The 21,950-nt window shown below is 35.9% G+C and overlaps 2 protein-coding genes across 2 annotated transcripts in view; both read right to left on the minus strand.

The window, feature by feature from the left end:
• LOC133524418 (hemicentin-2) overlaps nt 1-21,950 on the minus strand; it is a 237,384-nt gene that overhangs the window by 73,430 nt on the left and 142,004 nt on the right. The gene's annotated exons all lie outside the window — the stretch shown is intronic.
• Nucleotides 299-21,647, minus strand: LOC133524415 (G-protein coupled receptor Mth2-like). Its single transcript, XM_061860410.1, has 8 exons — nt 21,303-21,647; nt 14,597-14,786; nt 13,205-13,396; nt 12,647-12,725; nt 11,437-11,624; nt 9,446-9,614; nt 9,074-9,256; nt 299-3,004 (listed from the first exon to the last, which is right to left on the minus strand). The coding sequence occupies exons 1-8, from the start codon at nt 21,600-21,602 to the stop codon at nt 2,863-2,865; spliced, it is 1,443 nt and encodes a 480-aa protein (XP_061716394.1). The 5' UTR covers nt 21,603-21,647; the 3' UTR covers nt 299-2,862.

Raw genomic sequence — 21,950 nt, forward strand, 5'->3', positions numbered from 1 at the left:
CAGCTCGTTAGCATAGACACGTAATTTTAGATAGCCCCACAGAAATAAGTCAAGAGCTGCAAAATTTGGGGAATTTGGGTGCCAATCACTGTCACTTTTTTTCAAAATTAATCGAGCAAACAACGTGTTTTAAACAACAGAAACATTTGAGATAAAATTGCTTGCTGCTAGTGGTAGACATTTGGCAGAAATTATCTTCCGTATACAATTGCCAATCCTGAATAATATATTTATGAAAAAAATATTTAATAAAATTTCCACTTAATGTAATTCAAATTTTCCATTAAAACAAAAACGGTTCAAATTGTAATTATTTATTATTTATTAATGGGTACTTAAATTGTAAAAAAAAATATACTTAGGTACTCAACAACTTAAAATATTATTATTCTTATATAAATTCAATCTAAGCACGTTACGTACGTACAAATCTTGCAATATTAATCTTTGCTCTTTGGTTATGTGCTACTTTAAAATATCTTAAATACTTAGTTACCTACTTAGTACATGAGTACATATTCTGGTAAATGTATAGTGGATTTGGTTACAGTGATTAAGTTTATTTTATTGTGATGCATTGTAACCATTAGGTATTACGATGTAAGTGTGAACATCAGCGATGATGGCAAGAGGCCTGGTAGGGTGTCGTTAGTTCCTTGGAGCTTGTGACGGATGTTAGTGTGGGATGCTACCTGCGTAGACACACTGGCACCGTCCCACCTCCAACGGACTAATGTAAATGCGGGCGCAGCGGCGGAAAGCGCCGAAATTTTGAAACGTAATAAATATAAGAGCCTCGGTAGAGAGCACCATTTTGTACCATTTGGCGTTGAAACTCTTGGTCCATGAGGTCCCAGCGCGCACAAGTTTTTTGGAGAAATCGCGAAACGTCTCGTTAACGTAACTGGTGAGCGTCGAGTTGGCGGCTTCCTCGCACAACGTATCAGTATTGAGGAAATGCCACCAACATCCTTGGTACAATGCCTCAAGGGCCTATTTTAGATTTAAGGTAGTTATAATAATGCTCTGTATATAATATCCATTATGTATATTGTTATTGTAAATAAAAGAAAAAAAAGAGTGTGAATTGGCTTTTTGTTATTTATGCATAAGTACTAACTAACACTATGTTATGTAATTATATAAATAAGGTAAGTGTACCTATAAGTCTGCTTTCAAAATTTACATTTAGTATCCTTGCTTTGCGTACTATGTTCGCTAGTACTATAGACAAACCTGCAAGCATATCATAAACAATGATAATATAACTATAGATCGGCGGATTACCTACACCATGATACAGAATATCCAAAACGACGTCCTTTACTCGTAGCTACGCAAGCTGCGGTGCGGCGCAAGGACGTTCCATACTTTACAAAATCTGCTCTGCCCTTCGCTGCGTGGAACTGCGTCGCCTCACTGTGGTGCCAAATCGAGAAAAAGGGGACATTGCTTATATCGCTATAATTTTTTTGTGTGGTCGGCTTCGTTTTAAGAAAAAAAAGTTGATCATTTTTTTTCTACCGCTATTATTTAGCCTAACAAGCGAACAAAGAAAAATAAAGAATACAAACAACGATATGCCGTCTGGCGCCAGTGAGCTGTAAGGTACGCAGCACGATGTTGTTTGCCATTAGGCCCTTTTGTCATTTGGTTGGATACAACAAAACTCTTAAACTCTGTCTCTCTTAGGTATTTATAACCAGTCTCATGTATAGAGAGTAGAGAGCAGCATTAAAACTAAATACTTAAAATTAATTATGACTAAATAAATGCATTTTTAATAGGTACTCTTACATTCTGTGAACACATTTTCTTAATTACGTAATTTCTTATAAAATATTACTGGCTGCGCATTGGCAAGTGCGCGAAAGTGCCCACCTACCTATATGAAAAATCTGGGCGCATGGAAGTTTATAAATTTTTTGCCACGTATAAAACACTATCATCAATTTTAGCACTATCATTAATAGCTAATCAATAATATATTTGTTTTTCTTATTCAAATGCCCTGTTTACATACAACAGTAGCTATTCCTAAAAAGTTATCTCGTCTCAGAAAACTACATAAGGTAAGGTGGGATAAGACTATCAGCGGGGCAAGACAAATACTTCTATGGAATCCTCATATTGTTTGTCTAGCCACGAGCAAAAGAAACCATGTTTGTCTTATCCCACCTTGCGTTATATACTGAAGCTAAATATAGATATACATCGTGTTTTTTTATTTCCAATAATTTCAAGGGTGCATTCCTGAGCTTAAATTAAGTAACTTGCTCAAAGACACGGGTATTCTAATTAACTCGATTTCGGAGATAATCAATATTTTATTTTTATCTTACAAGGCCCTTAAGAGCGTATACACTTGCCTTAGGGCCTGTTCACATATTGATTCGTGTTTAGTATGGGTTAATACATTTTCAACTCAACGTAAGTGTAATGTAACTCCCGTGCAACAACAACGCTATATGCAACATTTAATTAGTTTTTATAACAGTTAACGAAATTCAAAAAGAACACGATGTACGTATATTAAAATTCCAATACTTACAATATTCAAGGGAATACTTACGAAACCTATTTTGAGAAATGTAAAAAACACAGTAAATAAACGATTTCTCGGTGGGGACCTACTTACCGCGAAATTGAGCAAAGATCTGGAGTTTCGCTAATATTGCAATACGTAGAACATCGACAATCGCCAAACGAAAGGAAAAAAATGTATCGGCATGACAGATGGAACGAAAAGTCACGTGGCATACAATTTAGAAGTTTTGATTGGAGTTTTATATCAACGATTATTAAGTTCGCTAGGCTCCGCTCTTGCTTAATTGGAGCGACAGAGAAGAGGAGCGTCCGGTTTCAGGCTTTATAATAATTAGCTCCAGAAGGGCTCGAGCAGATCTGAGAAGTCGTATCCTGGCTGTCTGATGAGTCCGAAGAAACGCTGGTGGAACGGCTCTTGGTGAAGATTGGAGACCATTGCGTGCGCGTGGAACACAGTCTGAAAAAAAAAGCTTTGATTTAACATTTCATTTTAAACAGCTTTTGCCGAATATATCTACTTCTTAGGTAAACTTTCCCAATGAAATGAATCTAACGAGGCCAAACTTAAAGTTGTGTTGTTACAAGGTAAATATGACTTTTTCTTTAACACATTCCTCAAGAACCCGCTAGGTGGGTTTGTTTTGTACATTGGGCGCTTGGCACTTTCAGTGTTAAAGGTTGTAATTACCACTTTTGGTCTGCGTCACACAAGCTTGATGGAATATTCAATTGACCTTATCAATTATCGTCAAGGTGGATTATTTTCTTCGCTTCATTGACAATCACATATCTTGTTCTTTTTTTGGGCGATGGCAAAAAGCGTGAGATTGTAAATGTAGTGTATATTGGATGTAAAGAATAATTATCTCAGCCATTTACTAGTGCGACTGACAGGGTGTGATGACAAAATTATATAGGTACTATATTTAGACCAATCATTTGGACTGACACGTTATAAAACGTATGTATGTATGTATATTTATGTATCATATTATTTATGTACGTATAATTTTATATAATTTTGTGATATTTTTTTGTCGTTTTACTCTGTATTCTGACCCTGCACTTGACTGATAGAGAATGCCTTCTGGCATTAAGTCCGCCATTTGTAATAAAGCAATAAAGTTTAAGTAAATAAATAAATAAAAAGAAAGGAAGTATTTTTTTAGTCGTTAAGTCACGTGTCTTCTCTAGGAATTCTAAATATTGTATTTTTCAGAAATCAAGTAAATAATTCATAACTAATTCACTTCATTTACTTGACACGGAAAATAAGAGGAAATAAATTACTTATTCTTATTAATAATTAATAACTAAATAACGAGGTCACCTATATGAAGGAAAACGCAGTCAGTCATGTATGAATGATTCAGATTCTTTGTTACTATTTGTCTAATAGCAAGTACATAAATCACATTAAAGGGGATACTGATAACAAGGGCTTTAGTACTGTAATTTCCTGGTATTTACCACAAAACATAATATGAAGTAAACATATACTACAAGGCGGAAACAAGCATACTAGCAAATATTAATGAACCGGATACATGCAAGCCACATTTCCAAAAACATAATTTACTGACTCTACCAGGAATTTATATTCTGGAAATATGTAAGTTCATTAGAAAAAATATTGGTATGTTTAAAAAACGAGAAGAGGTTTTATCTAGAGCTCACTCAGTCAGGCACCGAAACATACTTATGCTGCCGTCATCAAAATTGAAAATGCACTCAAAAAGCACATATGTCATGGCAATAAAAAATTTCAATAAATTACCAGACGAACTTAGAAACGAAGAACTAGACTCTACCTTCATAAGACGTCTTAAAAAAATACTTGTCTTAAAATGTTATTATACTATTACTGAGTACTTTGATGACAATTTAACTAATTCTAAACTTGACATTTAACTAATTTATACTATTTAATTATTATCATTCGTATTTACTTTAATTATTTCTTAACAATATATCACCACTGTTCTATATCTATTTATTACGAATTGACTACCTAATATTATATTTCCACTGCAACTATCGATTTAAACATTTTTTTTTTGTTGTATAAATGTACTTTAGCTTTAAACTAGCTTTTAAGACAGTGCTACGCCCTTGCAGGGTGACCATGTACCAAAATTTTTATGTAACACCTTTCATAACCATGATTTTTTGCATGAAATAAATGAAATGAAATGAAATGAAAGCTTACAAGAAATCCTACTTATGGGTTGTACCGACGCCACTGATAAATCCGTATAAATACCTACTACTATTTTTGATGTACTGCCAAGTTGCCAACAACTGAGGTGCAACGACTTAAAATGTATCAAAAATTTGATGCGATACCGGTAGTTTGTAGTCTATTACGCAAAAATCTTAACTGGGTATTGGTAAAACTTAGGCTCGAATCGAATATAAAAGAGCGATATAGAGAGGCAGATAACGTAATTTAGATTTTCAAGCTTCATTGTAGACCCTCTTAAGTTCTTGCAGTAGGTAATGTTTACGAATTATGAGTAAACAGTATTTTACTTTGATATAACCTATTTGTTTAGTTTTTTTCATCTATTTGCCTCTCTATCGCTCTAGAACGCAAGAAAGATAGAGAGGCAGATAGCGAAATTTCATTTTTAGGGTTTCGTACCTATAGGGTCAAACGGAACCCTATTACTGAGACTCCGCTGTCCGTCCGTCCGTCCGTCTGTCACCAGGCTGTATCTCATGAACCGTGATAGTTAGCCAGTTGAAATTTCTACAGATTGTGTATTTCTGTTGCCGTTATAACAACAAATACTAAAAACAGAATAAAATAAATATTTATTTCCAATTTCGAGGTTCTCATCCAATCACCGAAGTTAAGCAACATCGGGCGGGGTCAGTTCTTGGATGGGTGACCGTTTTTATAGATAATGGTACGGAACCTTTCCTGTGCGAGTCCGACTTGCACTTGGCCAGTTTTTTTATATTTACGTGACGCCGCACAGACGCTGCATTTTGAAACCTTTAGAAAGAGCACAAGGTCACATAGTTACGTGAAATTTTACCAGTATACCAGTACTTAATATAATACGATTCGAGCAGTACAACTGTGTTGTATTCTACATTATTTTATACTATAACAGCCCAGGTACACCCCTAGACCTTAATATGTATTTGTACTCCCCTCAGCAGTGTTTAAAATGCATGAGTCTAGAACACACAATAACGTACTTCTTCTCAAGTTTCTTGATGATCTTCTTCTTGCAAACGAATATGAGGAAGATGAAGAAGCCCATGAGCCGGTTTTAGGCGTCGCTGAGGTACCAGGCGCGGTATTCTGGAGACAAAGCACTGAGGACCTCCAGCACCCAGCTGACGCCCATGATTACGGCGAGCGTCAGGTACAGAATTGCTTCAAATATATCAATTTCGGACACACAATAACGTACCTCTTCTCAAGTTTCTGGATGATCTTCTTCTTGCAGACGAATATGAGGAAGATGAAGAAACCCATGAGCAGGTTATAGGCGTCGCTGAGGTACCAAGCGCGGTATTTTGGAGACAAGGCACTGAGGACCTCCAGCACCCAGCTGATGCCCATGATTACGCGAGCGTCAGGAACAGAATTGCTTTATATGTATCAATTTGAGACTAGGGCTCCTGATATCCGTGATACACGCCGATCCGTAGCTACGGGTTCTTAAGCCCGGCGGTACTAAGATCACGAATTTCACGAACACGGCAAGGTACGTACCTCGTACCTGCGTTCGCGTCCGGATTCACGTGACACGCCGTGACCGTGACACGCCATGATACGTAGCCCGTACCTGCGTTCGTGTGCGGAGCTTCGGGCTCGGTTCCGTTGGATAGGTACTTATCGCATGTCTCGTAGGTTCGACACGCCCGGGAGAAAAATAAATGAAACAATAAGGACTAGGTATTATTGAATTGAGTTACCACTTAGTATATTGAATACGGGACGTTCATCGGACAAACATTTACGTGTGAATTAAACTTAAATTGTATTTTTGCATCGATTTGAATATAATGGTTACTTATATCTAAATAATTTATGGGGTTATTCTGTTTTTTGTATAACCAGCTATTGATTTTAGTCAAAACTAGTGACCTGCTCGTTGCATTGCACTAATATAAATATAAGGTGTAAAACTCCGGTGTAAGTATCATTATAAAATTATGAACTTAAGCAACGCTGTGCTACTGGTTGTCATTATTAAATCAAGGCTACTATCAAAGAATATAACGTAGCCTAAATATAAACAAGGCAATCCTAAGAAACAAAAGGGTAAATTTCTGCAAATCTTTGGTAGGTATGATAAAGATAATACAGGTAAACAAATTCTACAAAAACACATGTACGGGGCCACGGAAAAAAAAGTACGCAGCTGCAGTACTTATCAGTTTCGGACTTTCGGCACATTAAAGAGTACTGTTTTGTTTCTAGATTGAAGGTAATAATGACATATTATTGTCAGAGTGTTTTATTGTATGACTAACAAGCTAAGCCAACATACCGGGTTTTTTTTGTAGATAATAAGTGCAGTTGCACGTGCAGACAAAGATAATAAGATTTGCGAGCGACTTATTAAAATGAAACAAACATTCATACATAAGTAGCTGTGGGCTTTACCTTTTGTTCGTGAAGTTGAAAGAAGTGACCGCGATGTTTTGTTTTACAAATTCGTGGTATTTGTTATTTAATCTGGAGGGGGCAGTTTAGAATTTTGAACGCACATTCATTGTCATTAGTTACTCCTGACATCACAGTTGGTCTTCAAGTTTTAATTTAGCCGTGAATTTAAAGTTATTTTTGTTTTTGTTTCGTAATTTTTTTTTTGTTATTGTTAGTGTATGATTAGTGTTACTCTAATGGTGTGTTTAAACTATTAACAATGAAGAGAAGTTGGGTGTGGAGATATGCCACCAGAGTCGGAGATACAGCTTTATGTACCTTGTGCAATGATCGCACAAATAATGAGTTTTCCTGTCGTATTATTTGTCGTATTTTAGCAACCTGTTTATTAAAGTAGCTATTCATTGTAATCAATTTTTGGTTCTTTTCATTTATTACTCATTAATATTTATAAGGCCTTACTATTGGAAATTTGGAAATTTTAATTCAAAAGTAATGAAACGGAATTAGAGCTATGAATAAAAAACTCACGATACATTTTTATTCGTAGCTCTTAGAGACCGCATCGTATCTTCACTCAACGTCGCGGGCGGACCGAACCGGCGTGTTCTTAAGATACGTGAAGCCGTGATCACGCCTACACGGATTTACACGGATTCACGTACCCTAATTTCACGTAGCCGAATGTCACGTGCGGAACGGACCATAAAACCGTTGCCGTGAAACACGAAACCGGGCGCACGGCTACGGGTTCACGAATCACGGACACGACCGCGAGCCCTATTTGAGACACACAATAACGTACCTCTTCTCAAGTTTCTTGATGATCTTCTTCTTGCAAACGAATATGAGGAAGATGAAGAAGCCCATGAGCTGGTTTTAGGCGTCGCTGAGGTACCAGGCGCGGTATTCTCGAGACAAAGCACTGAGGACCTCCAGCACCCAGCTGACGCCCATGATTACGGCGAGCGTCAGGTACAGAATTGCTTCAAATATATCAATTTCGGACACACAATAACGTACCTCTTCTCAAGTTTCTTGATGAACTTCTTCTTGCAAACGAATATGAGGAAGATGAAGAAGCCCATGAGCTAGTTTTAGGCGTCGCTGAGGTACCAGGCGCGGTATTCTGGAGACAAAGCACTGAGGACCTCCAGCACCCAGCTGATGCCCATGATTACGCGAGCGTCAGGAACAGAATTGCTTAATATGTATCAATTTGAGACACACAATAATGTACCTCTTCTCAAGTTTCTTGATGATCTTCTTCTTGCAAACGAATATGAGGAAGATGAAGAAGCCCATGAGCTGGTTTTAGGCGTCGCTGAGGTACCAGGCGCGGTATTCTGGAGACAAAGCACTGAGGACCTCCAGCATCCAGCTGACGCCCATGATTACGGCGAGCGTCAGGTACAGAATTGCTTCAAATATATCAATTTCGGACACACAATAACGTACCTCTTCTCAATTTTCTTGATGATCTTCTTCTTGCAAACGAATATGAGGAAGATGAAGAAGCCCATGAGCTGGTTTTAGGCGTCGCTGAGGTACCAGGCGCGGTATTCTGGAGACAAAGCACTGAGGACCTCCAGCACCCAGCTGACGCCCATGATTACGGCGAGCGTCAGGTACAGAATTGCTTCAAATATATCAATTTCGGACACACAATAACGTACCTCTTCTCAAGTTTCTTGATGATCTTCTTCTTGCAGACGAATATGACGAAGATGAAGAAACCCATAAGCAGGTTATAGGCGTCGCTGAGGTACCAAGCGCGGTATTCTGGAGACAAGGCACTGAGGACCTCCAGCACCCAGCTGATGCCCATGATTACGCGAGCGTCAGGAACAGAATTGCTTCATATGTATCAATTTGAGACACACAATAACGTACCTCTTCTCAAGTTTCTTGATGATCTTCTTCTTCCAGACGAATATGAGGAAGATGAAGAAGCCCATAAGCAGATTGTAGGCGTCGCTGAGGTACCAGGCGCGGTATTCTGGAGACAGGGCGCTCAGGACCTCTAGCACCCAGCTGACGCCCATTATCACAGAGAGCTTCAGGTACAGCATGAATCTAGGACAAGATTGTGACTGATAATTTGATGGTTGAGGAAATGTAGGTTCGCGGTTTACAATAAAAAAATTAAGAGCTATCTCTTCAAAACCACAACAGGGAGATAATGGAAATCTCCATGGAATAAACAAAGAGAAAATGTAATGTAGGTGTAATTACTATCAGATGACATCTGTCAAGTTAACTGACCTGTGACGGTGTGTCCTATGAGCAGAAGGGTTTCCAGCGGCAGGCGAGTCCAGCACAGCTGTGCCGCGGCTAAGGCGCCAGATGTTGAACGAGGTCATGAGGAACAGGACCCAATTCATGACGATGATGACTAACATTGGCACGTATAGGTACATGAATTTGCCGCTACCTGTAAGTTTTCCTCAAAATTAGAGTTCGTTTAATCTAAATTTACACTGACTTGAACAAAACAAAGTGATGGAGTGTCATTAACAACGTCATATTTTCATAGAAATTTGACATTAATATTGGCGTGACCACACTTTGTCATTGCAAATTTTATGCAGAGTTAGTAAGTCCGACTCTCGAATTAAGACCATATACCATTTTAGAAGAAGCGAGTCTATTTGACTCGCCAGAATGATACTTAGAGGAAGAATAGTACGTATAAGGGGAACAGGGGGGGGGGGAGATGACCGAACGAGATGGTCTTATGGAACTTCCAGTAGGAGTGTCATTGTTTCAGTTTTCATTTCTGCTTACCTCTAAATCATTTATTTTTATTTTTTGGTATTCAGGATAACAACAGCCGTAGATATAACTAATAAACATATAAATGCTTACATAAAAGAAGGCCAATGACAGTCATCCATTAAATTGCAATACGTAAAAAAGTAAAATAACAAAAAATTTAAAAACGACGAAAATGTACAATATACACACAAATGCTCGAAACCTTAAAAATACATACCGGTCGTAAAATATGTACTTAATGAATAATCGACTTTAATTTACTTTTGGCAAAAGACCATAAAATTTGCATTAGTTACAAGTCAGTCATCAACAGGAATTACACAAAATATGCCCAAATAAATACCTGAACATAGTATTTGAACTGAATTTTTATTAATGGTAGAATTAGGTAGTAAGAAAAAAAATCAATATTTAGAAAGAAACTCCTTAAAAAAAAAAAACCTCTAACAAATTGCATTGCATTTCCCTAGTACCCATCAACACATAGCTTGAAGAAGTTATGATATGCCTACTTAGATATTATTATTATAAGATTTGTACTTATTTTCTTATTTTACGAACGAATTAGAACAAGTGGCAAAAATAATACAAAACGGATTTTATATTAAATATATTAATTTTCGTTATCTCTGAGCAAAACGGAACGAAACGGAATATAGATAACGGATTTCAGATAACTCTTTAATTCTGGGTACAAGAATAGTGCGTCTACTTAAAATAACACAAAAAGATTTAAGAAGTATTATATGTCGTATTATATTGAGTAAAATTGTATGATATATATATATATATATATATATATATCATACAATTTTACTCAATATAATACATATATATATATGTTTTTGTTTAATTATCAGAATCTGAATTTCCGGCAAAATCCCGAGAGTATAAAATGAACGTAAAACATCCGCAACTTAACCGCAAATTATCCGATTTTCCCGGTGCTAACCATTCATTGATAAGATTAATTTTATACACATTTGACCATGTTTGACTTCCGGCGGCTGTTAGATTATTTACCGAATGTATTGTTCCTTAAACCAATACTATTCGAGAAATTTTAAATAAATGTAATCTTTGGTACAAACACAATGCTACAATTGTTTAGATGCATTTTAATTTAGATTCGTTTTAAATTTTATTATATAAGTAGTATTATAAATTTATACGCATGTAAAGTTTATTTTCTGTGTATAGTGTTAATTGCTGTTATTTATTTTATGAATAAATATTTTTTAGAATAAAAAACAAAGTTCCGATGTAACAAATGAAGGGAATAAATGAAATATTTATATATTTCATTTGTTCCATTCATTTGTCAACGTGTTATTTTGAGAATTTTTAAATTTAGAATAATAACGCTTACGGTTTAAATTATGGACTGAAACAGATACCATATATTTTAGGACGTAATTTACGTAGGTAGTTAATATTAATTACACACTATAGCATACAAACCCATCATAAAAACGTACCATCTAAAAAGCATCCTGTCCCGTTAATGTCTGGTTTAATGAACCAGGGAATATGTCTTAAGTCCATTCTGTCGATGATCCCCATCCCAATAGTCAATACCAGAGGCATGCCGAAGGCGTATAGGCAGTACATGAAGAACTTGAACGTCTCTCCTCGCCGATGAATGGGCCGAGCTTTGGCATATCCTCTGTATAAAAGGAAAACTATTTTCAAAAAAGTTTGATACGTACTAGAACACATAAATGGTGGAATTTGTCAGGTTTTGGTAGAGACCCTACCCTTACCACGTTTAAAACCAAAATCGTTATATACTTAAAGGTGTTGGAGTTGACCGGTGTGTTGGTGTTGGTACTTTAATACTAAGTATGCCCAACAACATACTAAAAGTTGATGGTGGATCCGGATCTTAAGTATCTCTTCAACCATTTTCTATATGGGAGATGACTAGTTAAATGGTATATTCTATTTATTGACAATAACAATATACATAATGGATATATACAGATGATTACTATAACTAGCTTATATCTAAAATAGGCCCTTGAGGCATTGTACCAAGGATGCTGGCGGCATTTCCTCGTTGTATCGCAATACTGATACGTTGTGCGAGGAAGCCGCCAGCTCTTCGGTCACCAGTTACGTCAACCAGACGTTTCGCGATTTCTCCAAAAAACTTGTGCGCGCTGGGACCCCTAGTTAAATTAGGTAGTGATTGTCAACGCTGGCCGGGGCATGTGCATCGAATGCAACCTTCTCGTTTGCCACGGCGTGTTTTACTTGACGCCATAGCTGATGCCAAAAGAAGCGTCGGTCGGCCAATGCTACGGCATAAGGACTGCGCCAAGCGAGACATGCACGCCTTCAACATACCAGTTCACAAATGGGAGGAGCTTGCTGAGGATAGAGACAAGTGGCGCAAACTGGAGTTCGACGGGCGTAAAATTCACGATGACGCTTCGTTTAAAACACTCGCAACTCGCAACTAAGCGAGCCAAGCGTCACCAAAGCGACACCTGTTCGCCACGGGCACATTACACCTGCCAGATTTGTAGGCGTGTTTGCCACACCCGTATTGGCTTACACAGCCATGAATAACGTTGTTGCCCTACCTGACACTGTTTCTATAGTCTGTAATAGACGTTAAGGCCAATGAGGATGATTGTCAATTGAGTAGTGATTATTAGGTACTTATTTACTCGTTTGCCATACCTGAATGTCCACCAGATGTCGATAGACATGACGTTCATCCAACAAAAACATGCCAAACAGAAGTAATGAATCAGGAATGCTGAAAACAAAATAATATCTTTATTATTGACATATAAAGTTCACATTTACTTACTTAACAAAATGACTATTACATGAGATGAGAGACTATCGGCTAAATCAAAAATTGTGTGACGTCACAGTTTACGGTTTGACACATACACACGTAGAAGATACGAGCTGTCAACTGACATTTGTCATTTGTTGTTTATCGCCTAACTGTCAACAGTGTCAATCCGAGAGTTGTGACGTCATCAGAATCTTCAAAGACGTTTCGAGTTTGGTCACGTGATTTGTGCCAAAAGATATTTTAAATTCAATATTTACAAAAATATGGTCATTACAGGTCCCCTAAAAGTAGTTTAACATGTTCTTATAATCCAAAAGAATTTATTGGGATACAATTCTGCCCTAAGATTTGTAGATGGAAACAACCCTATTGTCGAGATATGAAGTCGCACATAATCATTAATTGTACTACGTATTCCTATAAGTACTTACTAAATATAAGACAGACAATTTCTGTGTTCTCATCAGCCATACTAATGAAGTCCAGCAGCGCAAACGAAAGGAAGGTTGCAAGCAGACAGGCCACATAAGCCATGAGGATCTTTCCACACAAGTTTCTAAGCTCCGGCAGCAGGCAGTAGACGATGAGGACGAGGATCAGGAACACGCTGGATACAAGGAACCCTGTCAAAAAAATTAGAGTAAATATTTGGTCGAGATATGGAAATTATCATATTTATTGTTAATGCACTGAACAGACGGAACAGACCGGTTAAATGCGAGTTAATTTAACTCGCGCACCGAGGGTTCCGTACAAACTTTGAATTATCTCGTGTACCTATTAAAGGCGAAAGACTTGATCAGAAGTAAACCACCACACAGCACCATCTGTCGGAAAATTGTCTAACTAATTCACGCAATGTACTCGTAATGCACGTATAATAATAATAATAAAATACTTTATTGTGCACTACAAAGCAAAATACATGCTACAAACAAAGAAAGGACATAAGTAATGCACGTATGTTGGTTTTTCGAGGATAATAACCGATTTCAAAAATGGTTCTTTTTTGAAAAAAAACGTGTTTTTAATGTAGTCTTACAGAAAATTTAAATGTAATAATCACACGTAAAGTTGGTTAAATTGCGAATTGAATTCAAAAATGTTTTTGTTAATAAAAAAAAAGTTACCAAGTTAGAGGTCTGATTATATTTTTCCAGTAAAATTTATAGTTATTTTTTCACATTTTTCTTCATAAAAATTTTGTTTTGCTATGGATAAAAAGAAAAAGATGTTTTGGCATGTACAACTTGAGCTCTTTCAAATGATACCCCACTTTACCTACTCTCTAGACTTTAAAATTTGGCCCCTTTTTATATTGGGCATTTTCCATAGTTTATAAAAAATCAATTTGTCTATATTAGCGTTGTTCAAATATTCCAAATTTCAAATAGATAGCTTAAGCGGTTCTCGAGATATTTAGCGATGTGACAGACATACAGCAGACGGACGGACAGAGTTGCACCATAATGATTCTTTACAGTACATATGGGGCTACTTTATAGCACTAGTGCGAGAAGTAGCATATTACGTTACTGTGTCGAACATTTAAAGGGCCATATGTACTGTAAAACGTTGTACGATACATGTGCGAATAGGTAATTCGCAACTCGTGTCGATTTAAAACACTCCCTTCGGTCGTGTTTTAATTTATCGCCACTCGTTTCGAATTTCCTATTTTTCGCACTTGTATCGTAATGTACTATTTTTGTACCTGTTTTCGTTTTGGACCATAGTCCGTCTTGTGGTACGAGAATATTCATTTTGTCAATTACATGTATGGTATACTCAAATGCAGAACTATATTCACGAGTGTTACTTACCACTTACAAGGAAGATGCTGTTAGATACAAATTCATCGTCCGGTGCCGGTGTCGGGACGGTCCATATTCTGAACTGTGGTTCGTGAATATTTCTTCCGTTCGGCAAGGCGATGTCGATACAGAACTTGTTGTTTGCGATCGGCTTGAATCTATTGAAGGAGTTCGGTAGCTCCTGCATGACGGTTCCATCCTAATAAATAAATTACATAAATTACCTATGAGACATTTTTACCTAAATCAAACTACCTTAAGACGAAGGTGGAGAACGTGTCCGAAATCGGCTTTTCATACAAACCTAGTCCACATTTTCCTTTCTGACATAATTTCTCTTATTTTGACATAATTTGTTGTATATCAACTATAGCTATGCCCCTACGTTTGATTTTTTGTTTTTTTAATTACTACATCAGTTTAAAAATTTGTATCAAGACTGTCTTTCGCTCCTAATTTTTACAATTATAAAAAAATCTAAAAAAGTCAAACGTAGAGGTATAACTATGGATAAAATACATCAAATTATGTAAAAATATTTTCTATAATGTCCATATCCAGAGAGGAAAATGGGGACTGGGGACTACGTTTGTATGGAGAAAAGGCCGTCCCGATTCCTCTTAATTTAGTACACATCCATACTTACCTCCAAATATATGTTTGTATTTCGCAGTGAAATTAAAAGGTACTATATTAAGTAATTTAAAAACCAACGATAGCTAGGTACATACTTAAATAATTTGAAAGTTTATTATTTAAATAAATGTATTTAAGATTGCTTTTTGTTGTAGGTTTAAGTACTTATTAGGTACAAAGTAGGGAAACATATTCATGTTTCTACAAGAATAGTTTTCGTAAAAAAACAGGTTTATGTTTGACTCGGGAACTAATATTAAATTTTATGCTTATCACACCAATAACTTTAAGCCCCTATTCACTACCACTACAATATATGAGACCAAACACCAAACACGCTCCACTAAACAAAAGCTCGTATACGTTTTTGGCTTCTGTCCTTTTTCATGAACCTCAGTCATTTCAAGAATACCCATATTACCCATATCCAAACTCAAGCTACGACGGTTCAAAAAAGCGACGAAGCGCTTCGAAAAAGGTCTAAACTAATAATGTTAAATTTAGTTATAAACATAGTCCCTAATTATTAAGTAATGAGTCATAACAAGTGATTCTTGCGGTAAACATAGGAGGATGTTTATACCAAGAACTATTAGATTACACTACAATAACATAATAATTATAAATTCTTTGTTATTTTGACTCATATTACTTATTGAATCACTAAAGCTGTAAGTAATTGGCTCGTGGGATGCTGATTTTACGCGAATTGTCTCAGCAAATAATATTTTCTAAGTAAATATGAATTGTTTGTATTAAACAGGAATACGACGAATATAATATTATTCTACGCCAACAATAACAATAAAAGAACCATGGCTAGGTTGATATTGGTGACTAGGGCTGGGTCAATTCTAGCACAGCGGATCAGCATTGCCATACAACCATACAGCGTGGCAATCCTGCCAGCTTTCTGGGCACGCTGCCGATATACGGCGATTTGGGGCTAATTTTCTATTTACTATTTCTTTTTAAGTTTACTTTTTAATTTTTGTTTGTAATTTTTACTTTAAGACCTTATTTTACTGTTTGTTATTATAATTACTTGTTGAGTATTTATACAATTTTTGGCAATTTTTTCTAATTTATAAGTAAGTACATACTTAAGATATTCTATCGACTATTAGGAGGCCTACACTGAAAAAGTATGATTTATCGAGCACACATTAAAGTGATTTTCATTAAGATTAACTGCTTTATACAATATCAACAAATGTTTGAAAAACAGTAAAATACAACACAGTAACATTAGCTGTTTGAACATTTCTGAAAAAACGATAAAAATAAACGACCAGTCACTAGTCACTACATTTTAGCTACTCAAAACAGTAAAATTTACTGATTTATTCGATAGGCTCATATGGAACTGATTAAAGCATTAAATGTTAATGCAATTTTGATTGTTTGTAATTGTTTTAAATGGTTTCTCAGTATAGCCAAGATGGTAATCGGAATAATGTATGGTATTGGCAAAGAGAATTGAGTATAGAGGCCTATTGTTAAAGTAAATTTTGTAGTCAACTAAATTTACTGCCATTATCGACACAGGAATCTTAGAATGACATAATGCCTATTGCGACTGTGCGAAGTGCATGGTGGGGGTAAGTAAAGCGATCCCAGCGTATAAGGTGGTAAAAATTAGAACTAACCGCGGATAGCGTCTTTAACATTTCGTACAAGTTATATATGGCTCGAAATGAAACTTTAATTTACGATTACTCATGACATATTCATTTAAATTGTATGGTGGTAAGGGACCATTGTAATCTGTATGAAATGCTTAATATAACTAATGGACTTAATTTGATAATTATTGATACTGTATACGTATAAACAGCTTTGCAAATGCCACATACTAAGTGATCTTTTTCTAGAAGTAAAGAATGGGTATAGTAAGTTATCCTTAAAAGATAGACATTCAACATCGCGGACTTTTTTGTAGACCCATGAAAGAGAGACAACCCCACTATACATTGTGTTGTTATATATCAAAGGATTAGGCAGCTTTTCGATTAAAGCTCCTAGCCGTGATTTTTTCCGACAACATCGTTATATTTCAACCAATTTACACAAAACTTTAACAAGTTATATACCTAAGCCTTCCTCATGAATCACTCTATATTGATAGATGAAAGTCGCATGAAAATCCGTTCAGTAGTTTTAAGTTTTGGAGTAGTTTTATAAGATGTAGTGAATTGACGTTTTCCCCTAGACTTGCGGACGCTAGGTTGCGTGACAGTCGTGCACATAATTATGTAGCTAATTTGACCCATGTTCTTTCACTGTGTGTTAAATAGCAAACAGTGTCGCCATCTAGGTACTCGAGTATAGGCCAAAGGTACATTGCCATCTATTCGAGCATATTTCTTGATTTTTCGAGGCACGTTTTTAGGGCTAACCTAGGGTAAGGTAGGGTAGGGTAGCACTTAAAAACCCTTATAGTTTCGCCATGTCCGTCGAGGCTTTGCTTCGTGAGCTGCGATTCGGCATGTATACATAAATCATGCATTGCGACAGAACGGTAAAAATAAAAACCCTACCTACCTATTGTACCTAGTTTAGACTACAATAGTGTGGGCTATCGTTGGATAGGTCTTTCAAATCGAATATGCAAACAAACACAAACCATTTTTTATATAGTTAAGAGGATACGGGAGCTGAGAATTCAATATTTTAGGTGAATATATCCGTCTCGCTAACGGAAGCGGCTCCTAAATCTAGCGTGATAAGGACAACGCCAGGTTAAGCGAAAAATCTCCAAAAACTATGTTCCGTACTCGACTGTTTCCTCCTCCAAAACGTAACCAAATGTAACGAGTAGAACCTATCTACTTGGTATACTTGGTATACTTGGTCTGGTTGACGTAACTGGTGACCGAAGAGCTGGCGGCTTCCTCGCACAACGTATCAGTATTGCGATACAACGAGGAAATGCCGCCAGCATCCTTGGTACAATGCCTCAAGGGCCTATTTTAGATATAAGCTAGTTATAGTAATCATCTGTATATATCCATTATGTATATTGTTATTGTCAATAAATAGTTCTAAACTCAATCTACCTAATTTATTATTTGTCGCCTGCAGGAGAAGCGTCTCGGCCCCCGCTCCGGGTCGTTCCTGGTGTAGAGGTTGTCCATCGCGGTTCAACGCGGAAACGCGGGAAGCGTTATGGGCACCCTTGCCTTGGGAACGATGCGGGGTGGGTTGTTCGAATATTTTTTATGGGTTAGTTTAGGTTTAGTTTCATTTATTTCCTAGTTCTTAAATGTTTTTACAGTACATATGGTGCTACTTTACCGCACTAGTGCAAAATTAGCATATTACGTTACTGTGTCGAACATTTAAAGGGCCATATGTACTGTAAAACGTTGTACGATACATGTGCGAATAGGTAATTCGCAATTCGTGTTTTAATTTATCGCCACTCGTTTCGAATTTCCTATTTTTCTCACTTGTATCGTAATGTACCTACTATTAATGAATGTATTTTTTATTGTGTAGATAATTTTTACTTTATATTTTATTAATTATGATATGTTTACTTTATTTACTTAAAACTATAAAAAAATCATTCTTTAAATCACCATCGCCATTTCTAATTATTTTAGATTTTTTAACTGTTGACCGTTTTTTGATTGTTATTTTTTAGCAATTTACGTCTAGTTGTACTTGTATGTCAACCTAAATGTATTTTCCTAAGAGTATTAGAAACATATAAAAATTTTTCGAAAAAATATGAAGTGATTTCCTTCCAAATCCTTCCCTGTACTACAACACAGTTTAAAAATTGTATGAACGTATAACGACTTTATATAATTTTAAACAACATACATTTTGTGATCAGTTTTCGTGCCACCGCCGCGCATGGTAATGTAAACATGCGGTACTCTGTAGAAAAGTGTCTTTACGACTGGTAGCCTTTTAAAAGTTTTTTTAGCATAGTAACACTGTGTTTTTGTCAGATTTGCAAATGGCTGTAGGAAGAAGTTTTGACGAAAATTATTTATTTTATTTGTGATAATTAAAAAAAAATGGCCAACCTTAACGCGTCACCGCCGTGTTTGAGTTTTAAAAGTCAATACTAGTTTTACATTATTGTTTGTAACATAACATACCTTATACATTCGAGATTAAGCTAATCTCGTATGTATAAGCGTAAACGCGAATAAATAATTTTTTAACATTTGCAACGTCAAAGGTAATTTTTAGGTATTACCGATCATGCTGACGACCGGTCTGGCCTAGTGGGTAGTCCTGGGTTCGAATTCCTTTAAGAGCATTTATTTGTGTGATGAGCACAGATATTTGTTCGTGAGTCATGGGTGTTTTGTATGCATTTAAGTATTTGTATATTATATATATCGTCTGAGTACCCACAACACAAGCCTTCTTGAACTTACTGTGGGGTTTAGTAATGTTTTGTATAAATGTCCCATAATATTTATTAATTTATGTATGTTCCGAATTGTCACTACTATGGCCTCAAAATTTTATTACCGCCGCAGACGTTCGTGACATATAGACACGTGGTCGTGACATGCTTAATTCGTTTGATTAAATTTAGAGGCATTGCACTTTTTAGAAATAGGATTTTTAGCTATAGATCATTTGATTATTATTGCCCGACTGCCAAAGCAGAATTATGTTTTTCGCGTGTATATATGTATAATGTGTATCGAATTCTTTGTCATGCTCTACAGCTGTCATTAGATTTGTTTTAGTTATGGGAGTAACTTAGGCTATGTTAAAATTATTATATAAATCAAAATAATGGAGTTGGCCGCCAAAATGCCGAAATGTCACGAATAGGGACACTTTGTCACAACCGTGTTTATGTACTTATTTTATATACCTTTCCTTTCCTAAGCTTGACCATATGCATCAAAAATTTTGCTTTTCGTGTGTACTTTAGATATACGTAACAATATGAGAAAAAAAACTTTTATGAAAAAAAAATCTGGACACAATTTAAGAATCAACCAAATACGTTTCTTTAAAAAAACATTTAGAAGTTTCTTTGTATACATTTTTTTAATTCCTCCTAAGTTTTATAATAACTAAAGATTCAACAACATCAAACTTAGGGCATAGATGTGGTTGCTATACAACAAACTGTGTCAAAATATTCTTAATAATGTTAATATCCAGAGAGGAAAATTAGAACTACGTTTGCATGAAACGGCGGTTTCGAGGCGTCCATGGCCTTATACTCTTGCTAAAAAAATTGCTTTACTGTTTTGAATTAATGTTTTTTTCTCTTATATTGTGCAACCGGATAGTTCTTAGGCTACACAGAGCCTCACAGAGTCTCTATGGTCACCTCCTATGTCCATCATCAGAGCAGCTAGATGTTACCATAATATTGCATTGTCACCCAACTTCCATATGTTCGACGACCGATCTGGCCTAGTGGGTAATGACCCTGCCTATGAAGCCGATGGTTCCGGGTTCAAATCCTGGTACGGGCATTTATTCGTGTGATGAGCATGGATTTTTGTTCCTGAGTCATGGGTGTTTTCTATGTATGTAAGTATTTATAAATATTTATATTATATATATCGTTGTCCAAGTACCCTCAACACAAGCATTATTGAGCTTACTGTGGGACTTAGTCAATTTGTGTAATAATGTCCTATAATATTTATTTATTATTATTTATTATATGTATGTGAAGTTTCATCCCAATCGAATAATGGTAAGTGGGTCTAATTCAGCTTGCAAGATTTGACTCGAACGTACATACATATATACACACATTGCAACTTAAAAAAAAGCTTCTAAGAAAAAAAAATCTATAATAATTAATAAATATCCCCAAAAACTACTAACAATTAATTAATGATACATAATTACTCAAAGGGTTAACTTATCTCCTAAGCTTATAAGTTTTAATCGATGTAAAATAAATGTGTCTGTAATGGACACTGTCATAATAGTTGCTAATCTTGCAATTTCAAGTACCTAATAGACTGCCAACTATTAGGATTAGGCTGTCAAACACTAGGACTTTTACCTAATACAATGCACAGATTAAATATTCTATAGGTATTAGTTATTTAAAAATGAAAGATTATCTTACCTCCAGCAAGTAATTATTGAATTTACTAGACATGTCGAAAGCTCTAGTCATACTAAAATTCCGTGACTTCGACGGCACCACCGTGAACACATCAAACACCTTCTTCTTGGTCTCCTTAATATCCTTGTCGTAAACAATCACATCTTCAAAATTGTAATTTGAAAAATTGTTATTATTGCAATGTTTTTTGAAACCTACATATTCGTCAAAAGGGCAACATTTATTAATAACTATTTTATTTGAGTCTCCGAAACCGAAGTAAAAAATTAATATAAATATTGTTAATTTATAAACAGACATGTTTACTGTTACGAGTGCTCCGGGATTATGTGTACATATTTACTGAGCGGAAGTGTAATCGGGTCTGTTGTGTACGGTGACCAGTAAGTACGTGATTCAAACAGACGGTCCACATTTGTGAAATGCACATTTTCCTTAAATAAGTTAAAAAACCGAACAAGAGGATATCGGGTCACACAGGGTTCTGCAGCCGATATTACTAAGAAATGTACTATTCAAACTCCGAAATCCTTCCTTTCAGTAGGTATTGAATGAAAAGCCTAAAAATACCTGCTCCTGATAATTTTATTTTTAATTTGACTACAACCTACGCTACAACTACTTATGTTTTTTTTTCTTGGTGGGAAA

This window comes from Cydia pomonella, chromosome 13 (assembly GCF_033807575.1).
Source record: "Cydia pomonella isolate Wapato2018A chromosome 13, ilCydPomo1, whole genome shotgun sequence".
Lineage (NCBI taxonomy): Eukaryota > Metazoa > Arthropoda > Insecta > Lepidoptera > Tortricidae > Cydia > Cydia pomonella.

Coding starts and splice junctions, on each gene's coding strand:
- LOC133524415 (XM_061860410.1), bottom strand. CDS start 21,602: ATGTCTGTTTATAAATTAACAATATTTATATTAATTTTTTACTTCGGT. Junction 9,257..9,445: donor CATAGGACACACCGTCACAG/GTCAGTTAACTT, acceptor ATCTTGTCCTAG/ATTCATGCTGTACCTGAAGC. Junction 3,005..9,073: donor ATCAAGAAACTTGAGAAGAG/GTACGTTATTGT, acceptor TTTTTTTTTCAG/ACTGTGTTCCACGCGCACGC.